Here is a 24,045-nt window from a genome sequence, read left to right on the forward strand (position 1 = left end):
TGGTGGACACGTCTTACCCTCCTTTGGAGATATGCAGGAGCAGGAATAGGAGATGATCCAAGAAGCAAATTGAAGCTCTACAGCTACTCAGTTGCACAGCATCTTTCTGCCATAGGACTTCCTGATCCCTGCCCACTAGCACTGTACTACAAAACTATTGACTACTTTATTCTGAGAAAAATTTTGTATGAAAAGAAAGGCTGTTTCAATCAAAATAAAAACATCAGTAGAAATTTGGGATTGTTTTAAGTCTATTGAAGTCTATTAAGTTTTCCTTTTCTTTCTAAATGAAAAACAAACAAACCCAAAACCAAAAAAACCAAACCAACCAGAAATTAACGTTACCAAAAAAACCCAACCCAACCCAAACTTTCTAAAATGTCCCACTATTTTTCCCAAATTGGCTCTTTGTTATATATCTGTTTGACAAACATCTGATTGAAGTAAAAGAGAGGGAACAGGCATAAGCACTTTGGTGATTATTCTCTCTCTCACTGTCTATATATCTGAGGTATGCATATAAATTATGGGCATAATGGAAACATGCAGAAAAGAGTATCTGCATTAAAAAACAACAGCAAAGAAAGGCTTAAAATCCCTGGAACTAATTTTGGTAAGTCATGAAAGCCCTACTTCAACAGCAAAGGCAGATAAAACATACACACCTGAAACTTAATTTTAAATGTTTTTATGCTCATCCAACCCAGGACTGTATATTTTTATGTGACTTACAGGCTCCAAATAGCTTTCAGGCTCAAACATTTAATCTTTGCAATACAGTGTTTGTAAGCAAGACAGAGAGAACACCATGAGCTATGCTACGCTAGCCCATGAGTAGATAAACACAGATGACACAGTATTTCATTTAAGGGGAAAACACACGTCAGAAGAAACCCTCTAGAGTTTGGGTGAGTTTGGGATATATAATTTACCTACCACAGTTACAGCATCATTCAGAAGTGATTCTCCAAAAACGATGATGAATAGAACTTCATTGACATGGACTTCTTCAAACACTGCCAGAACAGCTACAGGATCTACAGCGGCAATTAAGCTGCCAAACAAGAGGAAGTCCAGCAGTCCAGAATTCAGGTGGCCTTCAAAAACAAAGCAAACAAAGTATAAGCGGAGTCAGCTCTCTATTATCTAGAGTAATGACAGAGTGTGATATTACAGATAATGCAAAATCCTTGAAAATACGGATCCTAAGGCATCAACTGGAAAGCATGGCACAGAAACTACCTACCAAGTTCTGCATTGTGTCACCTTGTATCCTACAAGGTTTGTTGGATCCAGCATTGGCCCATGAGGATCAAAGTTGATTCTGGGTACGGTATAGTCCTCATGGTTCTTAAGGCAAGTCACCTGAGATAAGTATTTCCAGATCTAAACTGGCTTTGTATTTGTGTGTGGTATGGTTTATCAAACTTGTGTATATTATCTCATGATAACTGAGAACTGTCAAGATAGTAAGAGAAATATACCAGTACTCCTGAAGTAAGCGTTCCAAAAAACTTTAGGTCACAGGCCAAATTGGACTCTTGGTCGCTAAGAACTGCTACAGTGGGGCTTAAATGCCCTCAGTGCAGTTAAACACCACTTGTGGCCACCTTATTCAAGTAGACATTCATTGATAGGTGCAGTTAAGCCACTTGTTCCCAAATTATGATTCATGAGGCCACTGTTAAATTGTCCGCAAGCAGACCGTAAAAACAGGTGAAGGACTAAAATGTACCTCAACATGTTTGTGTTGTAGCGCCTTAGGAATTTTGGCAATGATTTCAAAAGTTTTGGAACTACAAAACTCTGGTGACAAAGTAACCCAGTATTTATTTTTTTTTTTAATCTTTTTTTAGTTATTAAGGTCATTCTGTTCAGTTATGCAAACAGGCTGAGACAAGCATCACTGTAATTTTAAAAGTAACAGAAAAGGGAGAGCCACAAAGATGGCTGTGCTCAGCTTCCTAAATATCTTGCAAAATTTACCCTCTTCATGCAATCAAGAGTGGTATCCCAGTCATTTTTTCTGGGGAACAGGTTTTTGAAAGGGTAGAGAACAGGAAAATTCCCTTCATGTTCATCAATGGATGGAGGAGGAAGCAAAGTTCATTAAGAGGTGATGAAACCCAAAATTATAGGAGGAAGAGCAAAGAAGGAATATGTTGAGAGTTCATTCATTAGAACACAGTGCAGAGGCCCATGCCCAAAATTAACAGACAGTTGTATCAGGCATTATTGCCTTATATACCTCCCTCAGGTGAGGGAGAAATCCATCTGATTAAATGATTTGGAAATGATGAGTCAGACAATGACAGTCAGTAGCCGTAGTCAAAGGATCAATATTGCCTGTAAGGTATTTCCAGAGCAACGTGGCCACTCCTCTAGCAAGAACTCTTACGAGACAATTTTTCAAATCCAGAATGTTTAGTGCTTGAAGGGTAATTGAAACAGAAGCTAGATTCCAAATAGTGTTGATACAAAATGGCATGGGCGTATTTACTCAAGAGAAGGACACTTACATGGGCAGCCAGAGACAGGAGTAGACAACAACCTGTTGGGGTGGTGACAATGGCCAATAACCTGGGGGAGCTGCAGAAGTACATAGTCTCTTAGGTGCTGTCTGCCAACCAGAGCTTCTACAATGTTTTCCATATATTTTATAGGGACCTTGGTAAGGCCCTGTAAACAGAAATTCATAGTTTGCACAGACATAGAACTACTTTGTATTTTCAAAAAGCGAAATAGTCTTGTTCACTCTTGGACATATTGGGCTGTGAATGAGGACTGAATCTATCCATTTCAGTGCGAGAGAGGGCTTGAAACAGTGAACTAAAGTCTGTGCCAAAAATTCTGAGAACAGCCTTGAACCTGAATCTAAGTAATGGTTCCATCAAATGTTGTTCTTCTCTGCCATGCTTAAGGAAGGAACAAGCCCAATGACAATAACTATCAGATATCAGGGTACAATAGAAAGTAAGCTTTTAAAATAAATAGGCTCACTGAGATTGCTTATCTTTTTTTATATGTTACCAATTATAATCATTGGTACATTCTTTGAAGACTTGCAAAGCTAGTGAGCAAATATTTATGGAAAGGTTAGGACACATCTTTAATTCCTACAAAGCAGTTTCAAGAGGCTGGGGGTTTCTAAATCAGACTTTTATTTAGACTAATAATGCAAGTTATTTCCAAGTGATACATGACCATCACTTCCTCCAGCTCACCAGAGTCTGGACTGACTAGCTGCCAGCAGTGACACCTGAGCAAGGTAAGTTCGCTGGGCTCAGTTTAAGACTTCTTCACATACTCAGCATGTCACTATAACCTAGATTGTACAGGAAAAATTCTTCTAAGCATTAGTCACAACCACGATTATTCCACAGAGAAGTGCTGCATCTGTTAGTTCTCCAGCAGACGATGAAGAGCTAGGTGCAATCAGTCAGAAAGATTTAGGATTAGAAACTTCTTCCTATTCTGTGCAAGCAGACTGGTACGGCTGTTGGTTAATAGTTAAGGTGCTGATCTTTTAATTTCACTTCTAAAGAAGGATTTCTTTGTTATCATCACCTTCCCTCTTCTTCTTTTGCAATTATAATATCTATAAGGATACTGAATGCAAATAAAGAGCTGCTTTTGTATTTATTTATGTAGGAAATCTATATAATCCAGTTTGGGTTATGCACTCTCATATTGATGGACAGTACTTAAGGCCCATTCAATGGTAAAGTTGGAAGTAACTTGGTTTTAGTTCATCTTAGTCTATAGGATACACATTCCTACATTTTTAATGATATAATGATATTACTTTTAGCATTATTCACTCCAATTGTAGAAAAAGTGGGGTAGAAACAAAAATATGTCATAGAACTTCAATCAGAGGCTGCTATGAACTCTTCTAGAAATTGGAGTAACTCAGCATTCTCCTATCTTCAGCGAGTAAGTAACAATAGCAAGGCTTTTCACAAAGCGTGGTGCTCGGATCTTGCTGGCATCTTGGAGGTCAACACAATGTATTTAGTGGATTAGTAAGTATGTGTCATGTAGATATTTTAAAGTCCTACTTAGCTTTGCTGGAGAATGACATAGTTTGAATCAGGGACAGGCGTCTCTGGCCTTTTCCACAGCTGAAATTAGAACTCCAGGAGGTTATAATATGTCTTGGTAGTAAAGACAGGTCCCCACAGTATACCAATTAACGCTCATTCTAAACATTTAAATTCACCAGCCATGTCAGTTTATTGTTTGCCGTTGTTAACATCCCTATTTTTAGCTTGTAGAACTTCAGCTGTGACCTGTGGCAGGGGCCGATTTTCCTGTTTAACTGTAAGCTCAGAGTTCTAGTATATACTGTCACTGAAAGATTTGCATAATGATGAAGCAGACAGAACATGCAGCCATCAAATCCAGCTTTTACAGTTAGTTGAGAACTGTTTATGGATTGAGAGGAGAGAAAGAGATAAATGGATTTTTCACTTAAAATAAAATTTTGGGAGGAAAACACTTGACTTTTCCATTTCACATGTCATAAAGAGGTCAATGCTTTTCCTTTAATGAATTTTATCAACATATTTTTAAAAGTAATGATCATTCATTATATTTCCCAGAACAGGTGTTAATAAAATATAATTGGTCATATTTTTAAATTGTTCCAAGCAGCTTGGTTATTTAAAGAAAGAAATCCTTGTCCAATCTGTTGCAATAGCAATATCCCTTTGTCATCTTTTTTGTTCCTGAAGACCTATGTTTAACTATAAATGTGAAATTGTGGATGCAATATATTGTGCCTACAGGCTGAAAGCACACAAAACATCTTACCCACCTACAGAAGTCAATAGTGCCTGCATCTGAGCTGTCACCTTTGTATCTTCTAAAGAAAAATTGTTACTTATAAAATGTAAGTTATAGTAAGGTAAATATCTGAAATGTAAGCTAAATCTATCATATATGTCTATATTAGAACCATCTGTAGTTACGTAATTTGAGTATCATGAACAAGTCTGTAGCCTAGTTCTTCCAGACTGGGATTCTCCAATAAGGACAACACAGGTTTCCCTTCGAATGGATGGAACAGATATGCCACTCTTATGCTCAGTTTCAAAGAACCCAGCCTCAAATTCTCCTACTTCCCCATGCTGGATAAAGGGAGCCATTTTTGAGGCTGGAAGACTCTAGCATGTTAAGTTCTGTAATAATCAGCTGATAGTTTAATTCTTCATCACAAAAATGTTCTCTGCAACATCTGCAACTTCTGCCATTTGAGGCACTCGTTTTATCTGGGCTGAAAAGGAAGGCTGCAGTAAATTGCTCTGAGCCAATTGTGTACCACTGTGGTTGGAGATCAGCCCCATGACTAGCTGTTGAGCCTTTTGTACACCACCACGTACCCCTCGCAGTCTTGGAACTACTCGCTCAGTCCCGAATTTCAGCACTGGGTGCCAAGAACCGATGGGCAGCCTGCACAGGCGCAGCAGCAGCAGCACGCTGTGTCTGTACTGCTCTCAGCAGCACTCAGATGTGCCCTGTAAGTACTTTCTAGAACTCATTAACCTAAGAGAATTTTGTCCTAGAAGGCCTCTTGAGCTTCTTCAGTAAAGAGACTAAAAAAGCATAGATAGGGTGCCTGTTTCAAAACACATGCAATCCACACACAATGTGAATTACTGTTCTTCAGGTGGCAGTACATGGCTGATGTGCATGCCACACTTGCTGAGGAGATTAAGAATTGCTGTTCTGTGCCTCTTCTAGCAGCCTCATGCCCTTATATTGTAGTATAATTAAGACAGAGTGTGCTACTTGGCTCTGTAGGTCTTCAGTTACAATTTCCAGCCTCAGAAGACAAAAAGGGAGATGTGTCATCCATACATACCCACTCAGCAACCACTGCTTACTTAATATTAAAACTGACTGAAGGAAGACAGTTCCGTTTCACGGTAACTTTGAAGGTTTCTATCACAGCAGAAAGAAACAAGCCCTTCAGAGTGTATTTGTGTCCAGATGTCCATTAGCAGCATGAATCCTGAGCTTTATCCCCAGAGTGTACGCACAAATTTAGAGCAGGGAAATAGGAGAGACACAGGTTCAAGTCCCTTTTGTGCTTGCTTCAGAGAAGATTTCTCAGATCATTCTTAAATTTGGCCAAAACACTGCAAATTGCTCCCATTAAAATTGGATCTTTCTGCTGAAAAGAGTTGTTACGTTGTAAAGTATCATCCATCTAACAGCTGGTGTACAGCAGCATTCACAACTGTTCCTTCACAGATCAAACTTACCCATTATTCCTGTCCGATAGACGCCATAGAGAGATAAACCGGTTGTGGCAGCATTCCAGACTGTCCCAATGACAGCATACAGCAGGATGGAGCCAAGATTTCCAAAGAACAATCTATTTGGCATAAAATATCCAGCATCCAAAACAATGGGGGGCAGCAGATAGAAGAAAAATACGGTTGGTGTAAGGGCGAAGGAGGCAATGTGATCTGCTGCCCATACGATGCCACCAAGGAAGAGACCAAGAACGATCAGCAGAGCGCTCTCTGGAACCACCCGAGTGACTTTGTGGGACAAGTGGAAAACTGCAAGAAAAGAGTAAAACAGTTTGTTAGAATTGGAATGGAGAAACAATTTGAGCAACAACTGTTGTTAGCTGGCAATTTTGACTTCCCACAAACTTCCTGCTTTCATTGTTATTGGACCCAAAAGCATGCATGGAGTGCATGGGATACAGACACTGTCAGAACATTAGCCACTTACAAAATACAATAAAATGGTTGATTTTCAGATTTGATCCAGCATATTTCAATTTATATGAAACCAATATTCCATGACATTTATTTCCTTTATTGGATTTTCTTCTCCGTAAAAGATCTGTTTAGGGAAAGGTGGCATTCTGTGCAAAGCAGTAAGTGCAAGACTGAAAAGAAATGGTAGAAGTGCTGGAAATATATGGCTTTATGGTTTATTTCTGTATCTAAAAATACACATTTGACCTCCCAACATTTGTCTTTAAAAATGATCAGTGTACTAGCAGGTTTATTGGAGGATGGGAGAAGAATGCTGAAAGAAGAACTAATTTCAAGACAACTCTTTTTAAATTTGTGAAGACTATTACGTGACAATGTAGCCTGCAGCAGGAGCAGAACGGAGCTGGTATCATGGGAGATCCTTTTTGGGCCTTTTCCTCAAAATCTCCCTAGTAAGGATTTCAGTTAATTCAGAGACTTTCTGGAGAAATGGGGGCTTTAGTGGTGCCTTCTTCATATACAGATACATTTGTGGGAAATGGTTCTGCAACAGGCTACTTTCTTTTGTATAAACAGTGTCATAAAATCTGTATCTTACAGTAGTATGTCAAATCTATTAATAAAGATGAATAGTATATGGTATGTATTATAGAAAAAAATGTAATGGTAGGGTGTGGTAAGACTAGCAAACTAGCCAATAATTAGAGGGAGAGAAAATTACAGTGCAATGAGTGAATCTGAAGAGACAGAAAGATGGCGAAACCAAGACAGAAAAAAGAGACTGTTCAAGATGACAGAAACACAAGTAAGACTGCAAAAATATGTGGCAACGTAATTTATAGTGCACTTGTTAGGTATCAGATAAAAGAAGAAAAAAGCAGAGAGAAAAACGGAGAGAAGTCAAGTCTACAAAGAAAAATGGAACATGAAAATGGAGGAGGTGACAAAGGTGTTTGATAATAAGGAAGCACAGGTGTGCTAAGTGACTTCCTTGGGATTTCTGTGAGCTTTTCCTTCAGTTTATCTTAAATATTGATGTGTCCCAGATGGTCTGAACCCTGGCACTTTGTGATGCTGACCCAATAAATGGGATTTTACTTATATAGCTTTGTGTTGAAAATGTGAGTTTCACCTTAGGAAGACAATTCCACTAAAAGCCACCAAGTTTCTCCTGGTTTGAGCATCAGCCTAGAACTGTGTTGGAGCTTTTACAATGCTAAGGCAAATTAGCTCAAAACTGGTTTGGACAAGAAGCCATCATTAAGAATTCCAGCCTTTCAAGGTATAGTGGAAGAATCTTTCCCATGACTATGCAGAGATCTTAGACCAGGTTACTTTACTGAAAGACCATTGTTTTTCCTCCCAGCCAAGTATTTGTCCTAGTCAAACATTTACTAGTTACCTTTTAGAGTGTTTTAAGGGCCCCATTCCTGACCCGTCTGTCTTAGTCTTGGCTGCATCTACACAGGCAATGTTAGAAGCATCACCCATCATTATAGTAGCCCCGCCATGAGATGGTTCCTACTAGTTGTATAACCTCCACAGCCTCATCAGAATAGGAGATACAAAAGGAAAGATGATAACAGTCTGCCTATACCAACAATGAGCATGAATGTAGATGTTCCTAAGTGTTTGTAGACAAGACTTGAAAACTAAGCCATGTTAGAACATAGTTTCAGGGTGGGATTAATACAACAGCGATCCCGTGAAAACAAACTGCATTCAGTGAAGTTGGCTAAACCATGCCAGTTTCCTGTATCATCTGTGCCATGTAATCAATAGCTGAGCAACACTTGACAGAAACAAACACTGTGGTTTCTCCCAGTTAGTTTCCTCTCTTTATAATAAAATCCCTTGGGCTTGCACTGAAAAAAAAAAAAAGAAAAAAAAAAAGAAATTAAATTAAGAAAAACAAACTAGCTACTATTCCATGTATATAAATTGTAGCATTTAACTTCTCAAAAGTCCTTCCTACTGGTCATTCTTGATTCCTTGAATTTCCAGGCAGTGAATTATCAACTAATTTATCACCTCACAGAGTAGGGATTATCTCCTTATCCCTGAAAATGAATGTTGCTGAGCTAGTCTTACTAACCCAAGTCTGTTTTTCCTACTCCTATGTTTGCAGATAAGCCATGACTACAAGAAGTTAAAAATTTAAAATAAACCTGTGAAGACTCTTCAGAACTAGACATTTGGAAAAAAAAACAATGTCCAGCTAAAAATTCATGTTTTGTAGAATTCTCACCTTTACAACCAAAACCAGTTTCCCCCAGTGAGTGCTGGGAAGCCAACCTGATTTTGGTTATAACACTGTCTCATCCTGTAAGTCCAATGTTCCCAGTGAATCAGCTACATCCTATCTGCCTGTGTTCCCTTTAACTCTAATCGACTGGTTATCTGTACCAGATTTTAATACTATCAGCAATAAATTCTTCTACTCTGTTAGTTTAGGAATGCAGGCTGTGGACAGGAAAGTTATTTCATGAAATGGGGCTCTGGAGAAGTTTCTTCTCTTTTTTGCATTTGGCCCCAGCAAAATCTGAACAGTAGACCTTACGTGTTTTAAGGTAACTGCCGAGCTAACTCTGCAGGCAGATAGTATGCAATATGATTAGCAGAATCCTGGTGTCTACAAATATAGAAATATGTACAAGGAAAATACCACAACTGATGAAATTCAATGAAATAGCTTTAGACTAAGATGCAATTGGAACATAGACCGATGTTTGAGTTGATATTTGCACTTACAGTGATTATTTTTTTTTTCTGGCTATGTGTATAAAATGTATTCAATCAAGATTGTGAATTATGAGTAGTTATTACATTTATAGAAATTGATAGAGATAGATTGATTCCAAATTCACTCCTTAATTTTTTTTTTAACAATTCATTATCCTGAAGTTATGTCCCTAATTAATACACTATGAGTGTGTTACAAACTGACATAATGACAGTACATTCATTTCATAAAGTTTGCCTTTACTTGCTTAGCAGAGATCCAGGAATAGTCCCACAAAATGAATTATGTCCCCATGACAAAGCAGAAGAATGGGAAGCTTTAATTACATCTAAATGTCTAGCATGTCAGCATTTCATCTGACAGAGGAGTAAAATACAATCCAGCAATAATGGACAAGGAGTTTAGTTTGATTCTGTTGTGAAAGAAATTACAAATATCAGGAAGGAGAGCATGCAGTGCTGCTCAGAGCAATTACTCTGTGAGGGACCCAGAGATGAAATTGAGTCTATTTTCACTGCTGTTAATAATGAAAAGCATACAGATATATTTTAATGAGGAGAGGGAAAGAGCAAAGAAAGAAAAATTGTAGACAGACCATGGCATAAAAGAAAAAACAGTGCACAGGGCAATCTCGTGATCTATAAATTTTAACATTTATCATTTAGAATTCATTTATGTAAGTCTAGACACAGTATTAGTGAAAAAGTTAAACATGTGCCTTCTATCCAGTACATGTAAAACCTTGCTTGAAAGTGGGCTGGGCTGGCTAGTGGGTAAACTATGTTTAAATTCAAGCTGAGCATTGCTGAATTAGAAGCATTCTACAAAGTTAAGAAATAATTACATAGTATAAACTTCCTGTGAATTTTTTTTCTGACACTTCCTTTGAGATCCAAGAAAACGGACTGTGACATTTAACATATCTGATGAGAAAGACAAAATAAATTAGCAATCTATGATTTGATGGCTGGAACCAGTTTCCTTTGACTCAAAGAAAGAAATACACTTGAAGAAGCAAGTTATTTTTTATCACCTTTTAAAAACACAGTAACTTAGATTAAATCCTTCAGTGGAGTTTACAGCATTTGGTGAACTACCTGATGCTTTCTAAGGCCATCTAAGACTGCTTTGCAAGAAGTGATTCAACAGAATAACCTTCTTCCCATTCACTAAATGAAATGAAGACAGAAAGGACTGGTTAAAGAGCAAGAATAATAAATAATAGAATAATAAAGAAGAGATAATGTACAATTCATGCTGAAGTCACTTAAATTTGTAGACACACACACAAAAGTTTTCTGAAATAGGGTTTTCCCATATTTCTTTCCAAATTGTCTCTAATGGCACCTGTTTTCAACGAATACTGATTTTTGTTTATCAAGCAAAACACTTAAATGACTTAGTTCTTCTAGAATTCTGTGCTTTGTTTCCAGCTGAAATGAACAATTCGAGACAGATTTGCCACCTTTTGAAAATACAGAGCTGCAAAAAAAAAAATCTGAAACTACCTATTTAATATACTGTTAAATTTCAGGATTTATATGGTCATTTCAGTGCAATCCCAAGTGACTAATGACACTTCCATTAACTTTGTTAGTGTAAAATCAAGGCCCTGAAAACACTGAAATAATTTGTTCAGCTAATATCACTGTCCCAGACAATCACAAAACCTACTGCATGTGCACAGTATGCAACAGGTCATCCAGAAAAATCAAGAGCTGACTTATAATAATGCTAGTAATTCTCTGCTGAAGTTTCTTTTCCATGTATCTTTAGATAAAATCCAAGGAATCAGAAAATAATTTAGATTATTAAGATTTTCAACCTCTTTTTTCAGAATTATCATTTCCATAGTTCCCATGAAATTCATATCCCAAAAGATATGAATTTGCAAAGATTTTTCAACTCCTCCTCCTACTGCTAGTGACAGGTGTGGGGTCTACTGTATGCATTTTTGCTAGTGGGTCAAAGATGCACTGATAGTATGCTATTACTCTAGTTTTCAGTTTTGACTTCTTATTTTCACCTATAAGGATGAAGTTATATTAAATTGAGTCATAAGTGCTTCTAATTCGAGATCCAATACTTGATTCTCTGTAACTGGCGAGAACCCTTGCCATTGACCAAAGTGAGAGCAACATGCTGCAAACTTTGCTTCATGATTCTTTACATTTACTTTACAGCAATGCAAATAACAGTATCTCCAAGGCAGTATATAATCCAGTTCCTGTAATGGCACAACACAGAAGCTGCTTAAGAGAAGGCATGAATAAATTCCACAAAAGAATATTCTGCCCAAAGGGAAATCTTTCTTCTAAACATCTTCCAGCAGTTGGACTCCGACTGGCAAGCACAAAATTTTCATTTCTTACCTACCTGTTCATGTTCTCCTTAGTGTTATAGAGGGGGAATTCTATTTAAAAACTGTTTGGTTCTACCCTTTCTGCATTTTTTTTTAGCTGTGTCTCCTGCAGATATATGTTATTACTTTAAAAAAAATTATAAATATGAAATATATTCCAATAGCACACACAGAAAAATCTGCTTTACCTTGCCTGTATAACAGCTCAAAGTATAATCAAATACCAGTTTGTGAACTAAATTGATCAAGTGTAGCTGGGCAATAATGCAGTCCAAAAGCCTCTGTTAAGTCCCAATCGATTCCTATTATGTTGGTCTGCCTGACTAGGGAATGGCCACACTGTCTCAAATATAATACGGAGCATACATTTTCAAGAAGGGATCATTTTGCTTCCACCATCCCTGAAAAGCATGCATCCCTGGCTGCTCTCTTGCTCCATATCTCCATGCATTAGCTGCAGCCAGTTAGTGGATCACAGCTCACACCAACGGTGCGTTTGTCACACCAGGAGAGCAGCAGCAGTGCTGCAGAAATGCATGATACGGCCTGCGCAAGCCCCTGGACAGAAATTGCAGCATTCATGGTGTAGGAACCCTGTGTAGATGCTGGGGCAGAGAGAACTCTGTATTTTCTGCCTTTTTTTTCCCCTGTTTTTTATCTGCAAACTCCTTTAAAAGTTTGTTTTAGATTCTTAGTGTTTGACAATTTTTCTCATTAAGCTGTATATGTAGGAGATGCAGATACCCTGACCTCCCCAACACCTAAAAAGAAGCTGAACAATCACTGGTTTAAAATCACTTCTAACTCTTGGTTCACTAACAGTCTCATATAATCCCTGATCTTTATTGGCTGCCAGTAGCATTCACTGTGGTCCCCTTATGATGCTGAGGGCAATGTACAGCAGTTTTATTCTGCACATCACCTAGCCTCGACTAATAGTGAATGTTTCTTAAACAACGGACAGTACAAACCCCTTAGGAAACTTTGCTGTTGCAATTATTTAGAAAATTACTTAACAATAATGACCATTAGTGTTTCTCTTTTTTCTTTCTTTCTTTTTTCTTTTTTTTTTTTAAGGAAGGGTAGCTCTCTTCCAGTCTTCAGTCACCTTCTGCTTCATGGGCAACTTTCTTTATACTTCTACAGCTTTAATCTCAAATTTCTCCAGAGGTTTTGCTACTTGTCCTTAAGTATTTGGTGTTAATTCCTATGTGATATATTTCTTCAAGAGCACGCTCTTCTGATATGTCCACTCTCTACTTATTCCACTCTTCTACTAAGAGAAGCTTTTTGATACAATTTCCTGCATAATGAAGTTTCCTGTATTTATATTTCTCTTATCTTTTGTTATGGCTCCCTTTACTTCTCAACAGTCCTGCCCACCTACTACTTCTCTAATAAACTTCCTGCACTTGCTATACTTGATTTCTTTATACTCGTATGTCTTTCATTTTTGGCTCTACCCTTGTAACTCTTATTATTTTCATATGACGTGCCAGTTTTGCATCCCTGTGCATTGACCTCAGTTGTACTGGATCTTGTTTTTTAAGATCTCCTTCATGACTTGACTACGTAAGTTTTCTACCCTTGCCACATTACCAAACACAGCATTTCTTGCCTGCATAGCTGTAGGCATACCTTCCAACTAATTACAGTTGCTTAAGTAGCCTGCACAGAGGATCTAGGAATATTAATTGTGACTGTAAGAACTAGAAGAGCTATTTGGTTGTGTAGCCAGGCCCTCCGTTATCCCACCACCACATTTAATGATCCTCATCTCAGAGGATCTTTGCTCCAGCTAAGCCTATGTGAAGGCACACCAGCAGCCCTCGTCACACAGTTAGAGACTTCATTCTGATTTCTAGCCTAAACTTCTTCACAGCTATTTCATATCCATTTTCCTTTGGGACAGTGATACCAATTTTCTTAAAGAGTTCTTTTTCCCTAATGTTAAATCCTCCATTTCCTATTCTATAAGCACAGAGAGAAACATCTTCTCTTTTTGTTGCTTGTCTTTGGTTTGTTAACCTAAACCACTTATCTTCAGTCTTCACTTCAGCTCTCTCTGTCTGTTTCAATCTGAGTTCACCTTTGTGGACTCAGAGTCACCAGAAATACAGACTGTTCTGCATGAGTCACAGCAGAAGCAGGTCCAACAGCATTAATAATTTCCTATCACAATCTATAGTTCAGCTACATCCTGGATTCATTATCACACTGGTGACTCACAGCCATCCTGTATTCGCTTCATACAGATGTGTACCTCTCTCCTCCTTCTCATTCACAACCTCATGTAGAAATTCTCGTCATTAGTCCCTGAGGGAAACTGCCCTTGGTGTTACTGTATTTCACCCCTTCCCTTAGTCCTCAAGATTATGTTTTTCTAGTACAATAGCCAAATCTACATAAGTACTGACAACGCCTAGGGAAACGTGTCATCAGAAACCTTCAGTAGGATACCTAACCTCTTTGTGCAGTGGTAATTAAAAAAAAACCAAACAAAACCCCAAAACCCTGCATGAGACCAGTCCAAAAACTAAACTCTAGTGACTTCCACAAATAACCTTCTTACAGTTTCACACTTTATCTTGTCCTTTCCCTACCCACCCAGTAACTGTTCTACCCCCTGCCTTATTAGCAGATGAATTTAGGCCTAAATCAAGGGGAAAAAAAAAAAGAAAAAAAATCTTCCATTTGTTCTATGAGTGGTTCAGTTGAAGCAAGGATTCAAAGCATTAGGGAACTGGTTTTCTAGTCTGTCCAGGAAGTGTTTGAGCAGACTTGATATGGCTGAAGCTGATCATTATTACTTGTATTTGCCTTTCTAATCTTTATCAACAAAGGGCGCTCGGGGGGTTTTTTCATGGTCAGGAGACTGATAGCATATTTTATAGTCCTTTAGAGTCTGTTCTGTGGACCTTGCAACAATGGTATTCTGCAAGTCTTATGAATTGATTTTGCCATTTTGTATTGTTTACATACAAGTGGTACAAAACCCTTAAAGAAAAAGCTTTTACTAATTTCTTCTAAACAATATCTTGAATTATTTTATTAATCAGTACCTTGTGCTTCTACCAAATCTAGCAAAAATTGAAGGATTTATTAAAAAAACCCTCAGTGATATTTTATATCTCAGAGATATTTTAAATCTGAAGAAACTCAGAGATATAATATACGTGTATTGTACAATAAGCAGTAAAAGCCATTTTTTATATAGGTCCCTGGGTACTGTCTTAAAATATACTACATGAACATGACTATTAATACTATTCATACTTAATCTTGGACATATTTTTCCCAAGCAAGGCACAAAGTCCTTCGTATTTAACTTGTTTAGATGAACTGGTTTGAGTTTGGTTTTATCCAGCTCCAGAAAGCTTTCTTTATTTGTCACATATGTAATGATCACCATTTACAAAGTGTACAGCATTGTAATGAGCTCATTAAACAGGAGATTTTAGGTCGCTGTTCTTCGTAGGTGAACAATTAACAAAATGTTAGCAATTAAAAATGCAACCAACATACAGGTCAAGGTTCCCAGTTGATAGGTCATAACATAACAAGATAGCCCCAAGCCAAATTCAAAGAAGTGTGTGAGTAAGCAACTATTACCTCTATAAGCACTTAGAACATAATGAAGTTTAAACAATCAGGTACAGTTTATCATAATTATGCCAAATAGTTCTTTTTTGAAGGAGCAGTCCCACTGCAGTGCAAGTGTGGTAGCATTTGGCCCTTATGGAACTGAACAGCACTGAAAGAAAAATGGGAACAGTCAAAAATAATATTTCAAAATGAGAGCAAAGTACACATTAGAAACACCTTGAAGTATAGTAGAGGATATAAAACAGGACAGCAAAAGTATCATAAAACTGCTTCATTTCCTATGCAAAGGTATTAGAATTAAGTTTGAAAGACAATCTTCTTGCTCAAGTTAATATTCCTCACAGACTGAACTCAGTTAAGGGTTACTATGAGTGTTCTGTGTTTAGGACACTGTCAGTACATGATATTCCATACTGAATACAAATATAAAGAAGCACAGCTGAAGGGTATTACATACTAGAGCTACTCTGTATGCAAAGGAATAAAAATAGTATGTTTCTGTTACAACCTCTTCCAATTATATGTTAAAGGGTCACAATAACTGTAAGTAGAATTAGCGGTAATTTTCTGATCGCTAAGGTAGTTTTGACTAAAATGATTGCTTGAGGTCTAAAAATCCAGCTGATTTTACAGCATAAATTAAAAAAGCATTTTGGGGCATGAAAACAAGGAAGAATTTACTTTCTATTACTGGTATACATTGCAACTGGTCCAACTTTAAAATTAACTTCAAAAATTCACTGAAATTTATTGTCAGAGAGTGAAAGCAATTTTTTATTTTTAAAATACCAAACTGTTTTCCGGTAACATGGGGAGAACTGAGTTAAAGAAAGAAAATGCCAAGAAATGCTGAGTTAACTCACTTCACACTATGAATTTTAGAATTTTTTTTTTCCTTTTGACCTTCACTTTAATATGATAAATGAATTAAAACAAAGATCTCCCTTCGGGAATGTTCTGGCTTTTGCTCATACAGATAAAGAAATGCAAAGAAATGGATTACTAGTAATATATGGAAACAGGTCTTCTGGTGTCATGATAAATTGCATAAAGAATTACCAAAGCCTGAATGCAAACCAGAACCAGTTCTTCTCCTTGGTTCAAGTCCACTGGACAAAGAAGAAAAAGAAGATGAAGAAGAAATAATTTAATTAATCCCAATGGTAGGTTGAAACTCAGAAAATTTCCTTATACTATAGGGATTTCCTGTTCTTCCCCAGTACTGCTTCTTGCAGGGCACAGTAAGGATCGCTGCCCGTTAGGAAGGGCATGCGGGACATAATTACAGCCTAAGGGCTAGGGGCAATAGCTGTGAAGGCTGCTCCAAGTCATGGGGTAGGAAAGCACTTTTTTTCAAGCCTTGGTAGATCGTCTTGCTTCCTGCCCCCTACATTCCACCCTGGCAAGATTTTAATTAGTACAACTGGAATAGCATGGGATTATGGCGGAGGTATTCCTGATTACAGCAGTAAATTAAATAAGCATTAGGGTATTCAAGTTTAGCAGTGCTGCCCACAGACAAAAAAAAAAAATCACAAATGTCAAGTAGCTCTTGCTTAAAACTGAAAACAAACTTAATTTCAGAGAAGTTAAGAAAACATACCTGGCAAGTTTCCAGTACAAGTGAATACTACTGTGCACCCTGCAAGGCTTCAAAATTTTGCCAGTCTTATGTTGGAGGAAAGGCTCCAGCAGCTTGATAAGAGAAGAGCTTCATGATGGATTACAACTCTTGTACGTTATTTCAGAAACTCAAGTATGTTGTTTATATGTGCTAGGAATTCAATAATCTCAGATTTTCTAGATGAGATTATTTTTAGCTAACACATTAGAAACACTTTTGAGAGAAACACTCCCTATTGCCAGAAGGTGTCCAGAATGACAACAGGTAAAGGATACAGTCTTTTCCTAAGATTTTTATGGGGCTGTGGAAGCTCCTCAGTGAAGGATTTGGGATTCCAAAGCTTTGTCAGGAAATGGAGAAGCAAGTAGAAGCTTTTTGCTATAAGAATTCTGGTGAAATCACTTCTCACTCACCTGTTTCTCCATATACAAATCCCTTTGTGGAGTTTTGCTTACTGACAGAATGGCTCTTTTAACATCAGTAGTGCTAGTCAGAAAGAAGATGGTAAGGAACTAAGCAAAGTGATATGTGGGAAAGAAATAGGCAAGGATTCTCATGTTACAATACTTGCACACTACTCTGTCTATTTGTTCCACAGAAGGTTAAGAAAGCACCATTTTCACCATCAAGCCTGGGAGTTTCTGGCTTAGGCAATAGAGAGCCGAAGACATCACACAGTTCCTTACCAAATGCACTCATTCCTGCCCATAAAGGAAGTAATTTTGCTCTGAATTCCAGGTACATGGTTTATTTTTCACAGATTTAAGAAGAGCGAAGTGGAGCTTAAATTATATCACTCTAATCTTTTCTTGCAAGTGGCTCTGAGATACTGCTATCATTTAATGTGCTTTAACATGGCTTTTGATTTTTGTCCTTACAGCTTTTCTGATTAAGTAATATGTTAACTCTCATACCTTCATTACCTCATTTGAGAGGTGAAGTACACAATGATAACAGCAGGAAGAACAACAGTTTAAGCAGTGTCCTTATACTGCAAAATGTAGTACATGGAAAATAGGTTTGATGTTTCAAAATGGGGTAGGAAGGTGATGATAAGACAGCTGTTTTTTCAGTTACACATTTGTGTTTTGTAGTGCATACACAGGGAAAATGGGAAAGGTTAGCATGCAAAAGGAGGTTCACAAGGAGATTAGTTTAAACTGATTTTCCACAGTGAAGAAAGAAAAAGGAAGGGAAAAAACCAACTGGCTAAAGCTCTATTTGAAGCACCTCACAACTCAAACCTTTTAGTTACTGAAGATGACTGCTTGTTTCAAGAAAAAAAGGAAGGTAGAAACCAGACACAAATCTCTTGCTAACTAAAAAACAACCCAGAATGTCACACACATAGACTAAATATGATGCATGGTACAAAGTCATACCAATGTAGGATTCTTTGCTTTATATAGGAAAATGCCTTTTATATAGTCAGATCCCTTCCGTCATGGGATAAAGACTTTGCATATATTCCTAAAAGTATCTGTGCAAAAATTCATTTTTGGGGAGCAGTAAGAATTCAGTATGAATCAAGTGTTACACCTAGTATATGCACAGAAGTGCCTCTTTTTGTCTTCTATTACCACATATATATGAGCTAAACTTCAGGAGAATCATAGAACGGTTTGGGTTGGAAGGGGCCTTTAAAGGTCACCTAGTCCAACCCCCTGCCATGAGCAGGGACATCCACAACTGGATCAGGTTGCTCAGAGCCCCGTCCAACCTGACCTGGAATGTTTCCAGCGATGGGGCATCGACCACCTCTCTGGGCAACCTGTGCCAGTGGTTCACCACCCTCAGCGTAAAAAAATTCTTCCTTATATCTAGTCTGAATCTCCGCTCTTTTAGTTTAAAACCATTACCTCTTGTCCTATCACAACAGCTAAAAAGTTTGTCCCCATCTTTCTTATAAGTACTGAAAGGCTGCAATAAGGTCTCCCTGGTGCCTTCTCTTCTCCAACTCTCCGACTTCTCCAACCCCAGCTCTCATCTTTTCCTCACAGGAGAGGTGTTCCATCCCTCTGATCGTTTTTGTGGCCCCCCTCTGGACCCGCTCCAACAGGTCCACGTCTCTCCTGTGCTGAGGACCCCAGATCTGGACGCAGTACTGCAGGTGGGTCTCACCCGATCGGAGCAGAGGGGCAGAATCCCCTCCCTCAACCTGCTGCCCACGCTGCTTCTGACCCAGCCCAGGATGCCATTGGCTTTCTGGGCTGCGAGCGCACATTGCCGGCTCATCCCCAGTAAAGGGAGTTAAATTATTTACACACAGATAAATCAGAGAGAAAGCTTGTAACTGAAAAATATATACATAGACTTAATTCTAGAAGTATTAGTGTAGCATCTTCATATACATGCAAATGCTGGAAAAAAAAGATGAACAAATGTCAAGACAGAAGCCAAGTTTCAGCTGAGTTTTCCTTAAATCTGCGGATTCTTCACTTTCTGCCATGTCCACTAGCATCTAAGTAATCGTGATATACAGGATATATTTTATTATTTTCATTTCAGTTATGAGAGTTTAGTTTGTCAGCAACTGAATCTGCTTGATGATTTATCCGTACTTCCATCATATTCTTAACTGATAAGCAGTTCCCAAATTATGGGGCTCTTTACTAGGCTTCTTTCAACCCCGGGTACAGGTATTGTGTTTTAGGCACCACGGCACAAACACTACTGTTGGCAGTAGTACTACTTCACTTGACTATCACCATAAAACATGTATCAGATGAGGACATATAAACAAGATTCTACTGATTTTCAGCACATTGGCATCCTCCATCACGTGACAGAGAACACATGCTACACCAGGCAGCAAGAGGAAAATATGGCTATAGACCATTCATCCTTGCTTTTGGGTAGGTCTTTCCTGACATAAGAACTTCAGTACCCATACACAAGCTGAGTTTCCACCTACAGTGGCAGGTTTATCTTGGACTGGTTTTAATCTTTACTTCTAAATCACAATAAACAGAAGGAAACTTCATACTTCCTCCTGCTGTTTTTACATCCTCATACATTCAAACACAAAACAGTATTATTCAAGTGAACATGCCTTGAAAGCTATGTTTTTTAGTAAGGTCAACTATGTTGTATTCCTTAAGAAAGGCTGAAGAATTAAGATGCTTTATTGAGTGCTCCAAAAGAATAGTTTTGTCTCAAAGCAAAAAGCTTTAGCATTTCACTTAATTACCGTTTTCTTCAGTACAAGTATTCCAGACATGAAAACAAGACGTACTTCTGTTTACTGAAATCCTAGGGAACATAAGGTTGCAAATAAGATTAATGTCTTACGTACTAATGAATTGCTGCTTCCCTTAACTCCATGATAAATTTGACAGCCCTTTTTTTTAGACTCGTGAAGTATAATAACCTCATCCTCAGATCAGAGAATGACTGAAAATTGATTGAATTAACTTGAGCGGGGGGTGGGGAAGTGAATTATAAGGCATTTATCTTTCCCTGACTTCAATGCCATATCTATCACACTGTGAAGGAAAAGAAAAAGTGTCGTTTCTGAACTTGCCATGTTCTTTATTTGTAATAAAAGTTTTGGAAGTGTGCAGACCTTTTTTCTAAATATTATCAGGAAGAAAGTAACAAAACCAGTCTTCTCTTTCCAGAAACTTTTACTGCATAAATTTTCACCACTACAGGATACAAGTTTCAGGCTCTGTTATGGATGCTATACAACCACTTAGATAACTGGCCTGAGTGAGCTACCACCTTCCTTGTTTTACAACCTATCTTTTGTTCTTGTCTTGAATCATAAGACTTTACTGCAGGAAAGATTGTGGAACACAGAAGTAAAAAGAAAAAAATAGGTAAATAACTAAAATAGAAAAACACTTCAAACTCTGCAACTGTGGATAGCTGCACCATACTGGTTCTTTTAAACCTGTTAGGTAAATCATGTACAGACCAGCAACAATGCAGCAACCAGCAGATATATAATCCACCTTTAAAAAGCCCAGATGAAATGAAGATTTATAGGATTATTGGGAGCAGACAGAAAGGTGGCTCCCTGATTTGAAGGAATATTTAGCATAACACTGAAGAGAACAGAGTGATGCTGACTATTCTTCTTGTCTAGGAAATGCCTTGTTAGTGGGGAAAAAACTAAGCCTTGCTATGCATGTTCTCTTTACACCTCTAAAGGGTAACATCCTCTAGTACACTGTACTCCACAGGGCAAGACATAGAGACCCTGGATGAGTCCCCCTGAGAACAGACTGCCCGCAAGAAAAAGCTATCCTCTTGAAGCTCTATAGAGCAAAGTCTAAAAAATCTTATATTGCTAATTCATGGTAAGATATTATGCCTAATGGACATACTGATAGAATCTGTCAGGCAGCAATTTATGACAAAATCCTTTTAATGAATGGAAGATATGTTAACAGAAAACCTCTGACGATAGTAAAATATTTATCTTCTTTATGATAACAACAGAAAGTAAGAAAATAATAAATGAATACATTTGTTAGACACTGAATGTAAACATGTACATACTTTCTGCTCTTTTTCTTTTTCCCTCACGATCTAATGACATCATTTTCAGGCAACATACATAACAGCACTCTCACCTGTAGCTTCCAGCCTGCCTTTTCTCTCACAGTAATTCCTATCCTACTTTATTTCATTATTGATCAGTGCACTGATCAACACAAAACTGTTCATCTTTTTTAAATCTAGAGTATCTTACTCAGCTTGTTACACTAGAAAGATTGTGCATGCAACTTAAATGAGTCATTGGCCTATAAAAATATCTATGATTGCTTTTGCACATCATCTGTGGTAGCAAGTATTAAGGAAACATGAGAATAAACACAGTATTTACACAATATTTCTACTTAGAAAAAGTATACACTATCCTCCATGACAACTAATCTAAACAGATAACTGAGCTCAAAATATCTTTGTCTACACTCCAATAATCCACCTTGACAAAATACCAGTTCAATCATCAAAACGTCCTTCTATCCAGAGTCAGAGTTTGCACAGTGTTTTGTGAAGTGAAACTAAGACAGGAGACAAATGAGTATCATAGAAAGAAGCGACAGGAGACCACCATGGCCATAATTGTCATGGACTCAGAAATTTCCTGGTCCTTCCTGTAGGAGAGGAAAGAACTGTAATGATGGAATATCCACTCACATAGTTTAGCCTGAGGGTTTTTTGGGAGTGGGTTGTTCATTGGTTAGGTTGGGTTTTTTACTTTTTTTTCTTTGTTTGTTTTGGGATTCTTTTTTTTTAGGGGAACAAAGGCAGTCTTCTTGAGAAGAATCCCATTAGAAATGGGGAAACTGAGATAGGATTCCAAAGTACCAGTGCTGTGATTCAGGTAAGTGGAAGACACAGAAGTAATACCTACCTACTACAGAGAAGGACTACAGAAGTGTGTTTTCTGGCATACAGTTGTGGGCAGAAGAGAGGTTTGTAGGAAGCAGATCTATCATCCTGTCTGCAGGAAGCAGGGAACACTACAACCACCACCTCCAGGTTTATACATGTTCCTGCTGAATCAGGTAGCTACTGCCTGAGCCTGGTACCACCAGATCTCACTGCACATTCCCAACAAGTAATACTATCATTAGAATATCAGTTCATCCTGGAGAATGGTTTGTCTAAAATAAGAGATGGCACTCACACGGTATCAGCTAAGAGAAGGCAGAATAGTGGGTGACATACAAGTGAAAGCCATTTGGATCAGAAAATTGAAGCCATCCTGATCACAAAGCACCCAGGTTAGAAGAGAGCTGAACTTTATGCTGGTACCTTGTCATTCCTTTCATTAATTCATGATGGCATGACCATCGTGGCCACCATGTATTCTTCTCGCCTCTGTATATCAGCATGTGGTTTTGCTCCAGTTAATCAAAAAGTACACTGGTTCCATCAAACAGCATGCAGAAGTGTAGCTTTCTTTGACCAAGCAGGATGTGGATAAAGGTCCATCCACGTATGAACACTGCTAATCCAAAGACAAGGATCTGCAGGCCTAACTGACAGAGCAACTAATTCTGGAAACATTTCCAGGCACACGAAGGACAAGAATCTCCTCGGGAGTAGGCAGCATGGCTTCACCAAGGGGAGGTCATGCTTGACCCACCTGGTTAACTTACATGATTAAATGGCAGGCCTGGTAGATGAGGGGAGAGCAGTGGCTGGTGTCTACCCAGCCTTCAGTAAGGCCTCTGGCACTGTCTCCCATAAGAGCCTCGTGGCCCCTCAAGCTGTTGCCGTCGGGGCTGGGTGAGCAGACGGTGAGGTGGATCGAAAACTGGCTGAACGGCCGGGCCCCGAGGGTGGTGATCAGTAGTGCAAAGTCTGGTTGGAGGCTGGTAACCAGTGGTGCACCCCAGAGGTCAGTACTGGGTCCTGCCCTGTTCAACATCGTCACTAACGATCTGCACGGTGGGGCAGAGCGTACCCTCAGCGAGTTTGCCGATGACACAAAGTTGGGAGGAGCGGCTGATGGGCCAGAGGGATGTGCTGCCACCCAGCGCGAGCTTGACGAGGTGGAGAAATGGGTGACAGAAACCTCGGGACGTTCGGCAAGAAGCGCAAAGTCCCGCACCTGGTGAGGAACAACCCCGCACGCCAGTATATGCTGGGGGCCACCCAGATGGAAACCAGCTTGGCAGAAAAGGATGTGGGGGTCCCAGCAGACACCAGGTTGAACACGAGCCAGCGATGTGCCCTTGCAGCAAAGAAGGCCACTGGTATCCTGGGCTGCATTAGGCAAAGTATTGCCAAGTGGGCCAAAGGAGGTGACCCTTCCCCTCTACCCAGCACTGGTGAGGCCACCCCTGGAGTACTGTGTCCAGTTCTGGGCTCCTCTGTACCACAGAGACATGGACATACTGGAGAGAGTCCATTGAAGGGCCAGGAAGATGATTAAGGCACTGGAGCATCTCACATATGAGGAAAGTCTGAGAGAGCTGGGACTGTTTAGCCTGGAGAAGAGAAGGCT

The 24,045-nt window shown here is 38.7% G+C and overlaps 1 protein-coding gene across 1 annotated transcript in view; it reads right to left on the reverse strand.

The window, feature by feature from the left end:
• Nucleotides 1–24,045, reverse strand: part of SLC9A3 (solute carrier family 9, subfamily A (NHE3, cation proton antiporter 3), member 3) — a 52,497-nt gene that overhangs the window by 19,823 nt on the left and 8,629 nt on the right. The window contains exons 2-3 of the mRNA XM_010576852.1: nt 6,270–6,572; nt 937–1,097 (exon numbers count right to left, since the gene is read on the reverse strand). Of these exons, the coding sequence (XP_010575154.1) occupies nt 937–1,097; nt 6,270–6,572 (464 nt within the window). The remainder of the gene's footprint in view (nt 1–936; nt 1,098–6,269; nt 6,573–24,045) is intronic.

This window comes from Haliaeetus leucocephalus, unplaced genomic scaffold, assembly GCF_000737465.1.
Source record: "Haliaeetus leucocephalus isolate CR32 unplaced genomic scaffold, Haliaeetus_leucocephalus-4.0 Scaffold41, whole genome shotgun sequence".
NCBI classification, from domain to species: Eukaryota; Metazoa; Chordata; class Aves; order Accipitriformes; family Accipitridae; genus Haliaeetus; species Haliaeetus leucocephalus.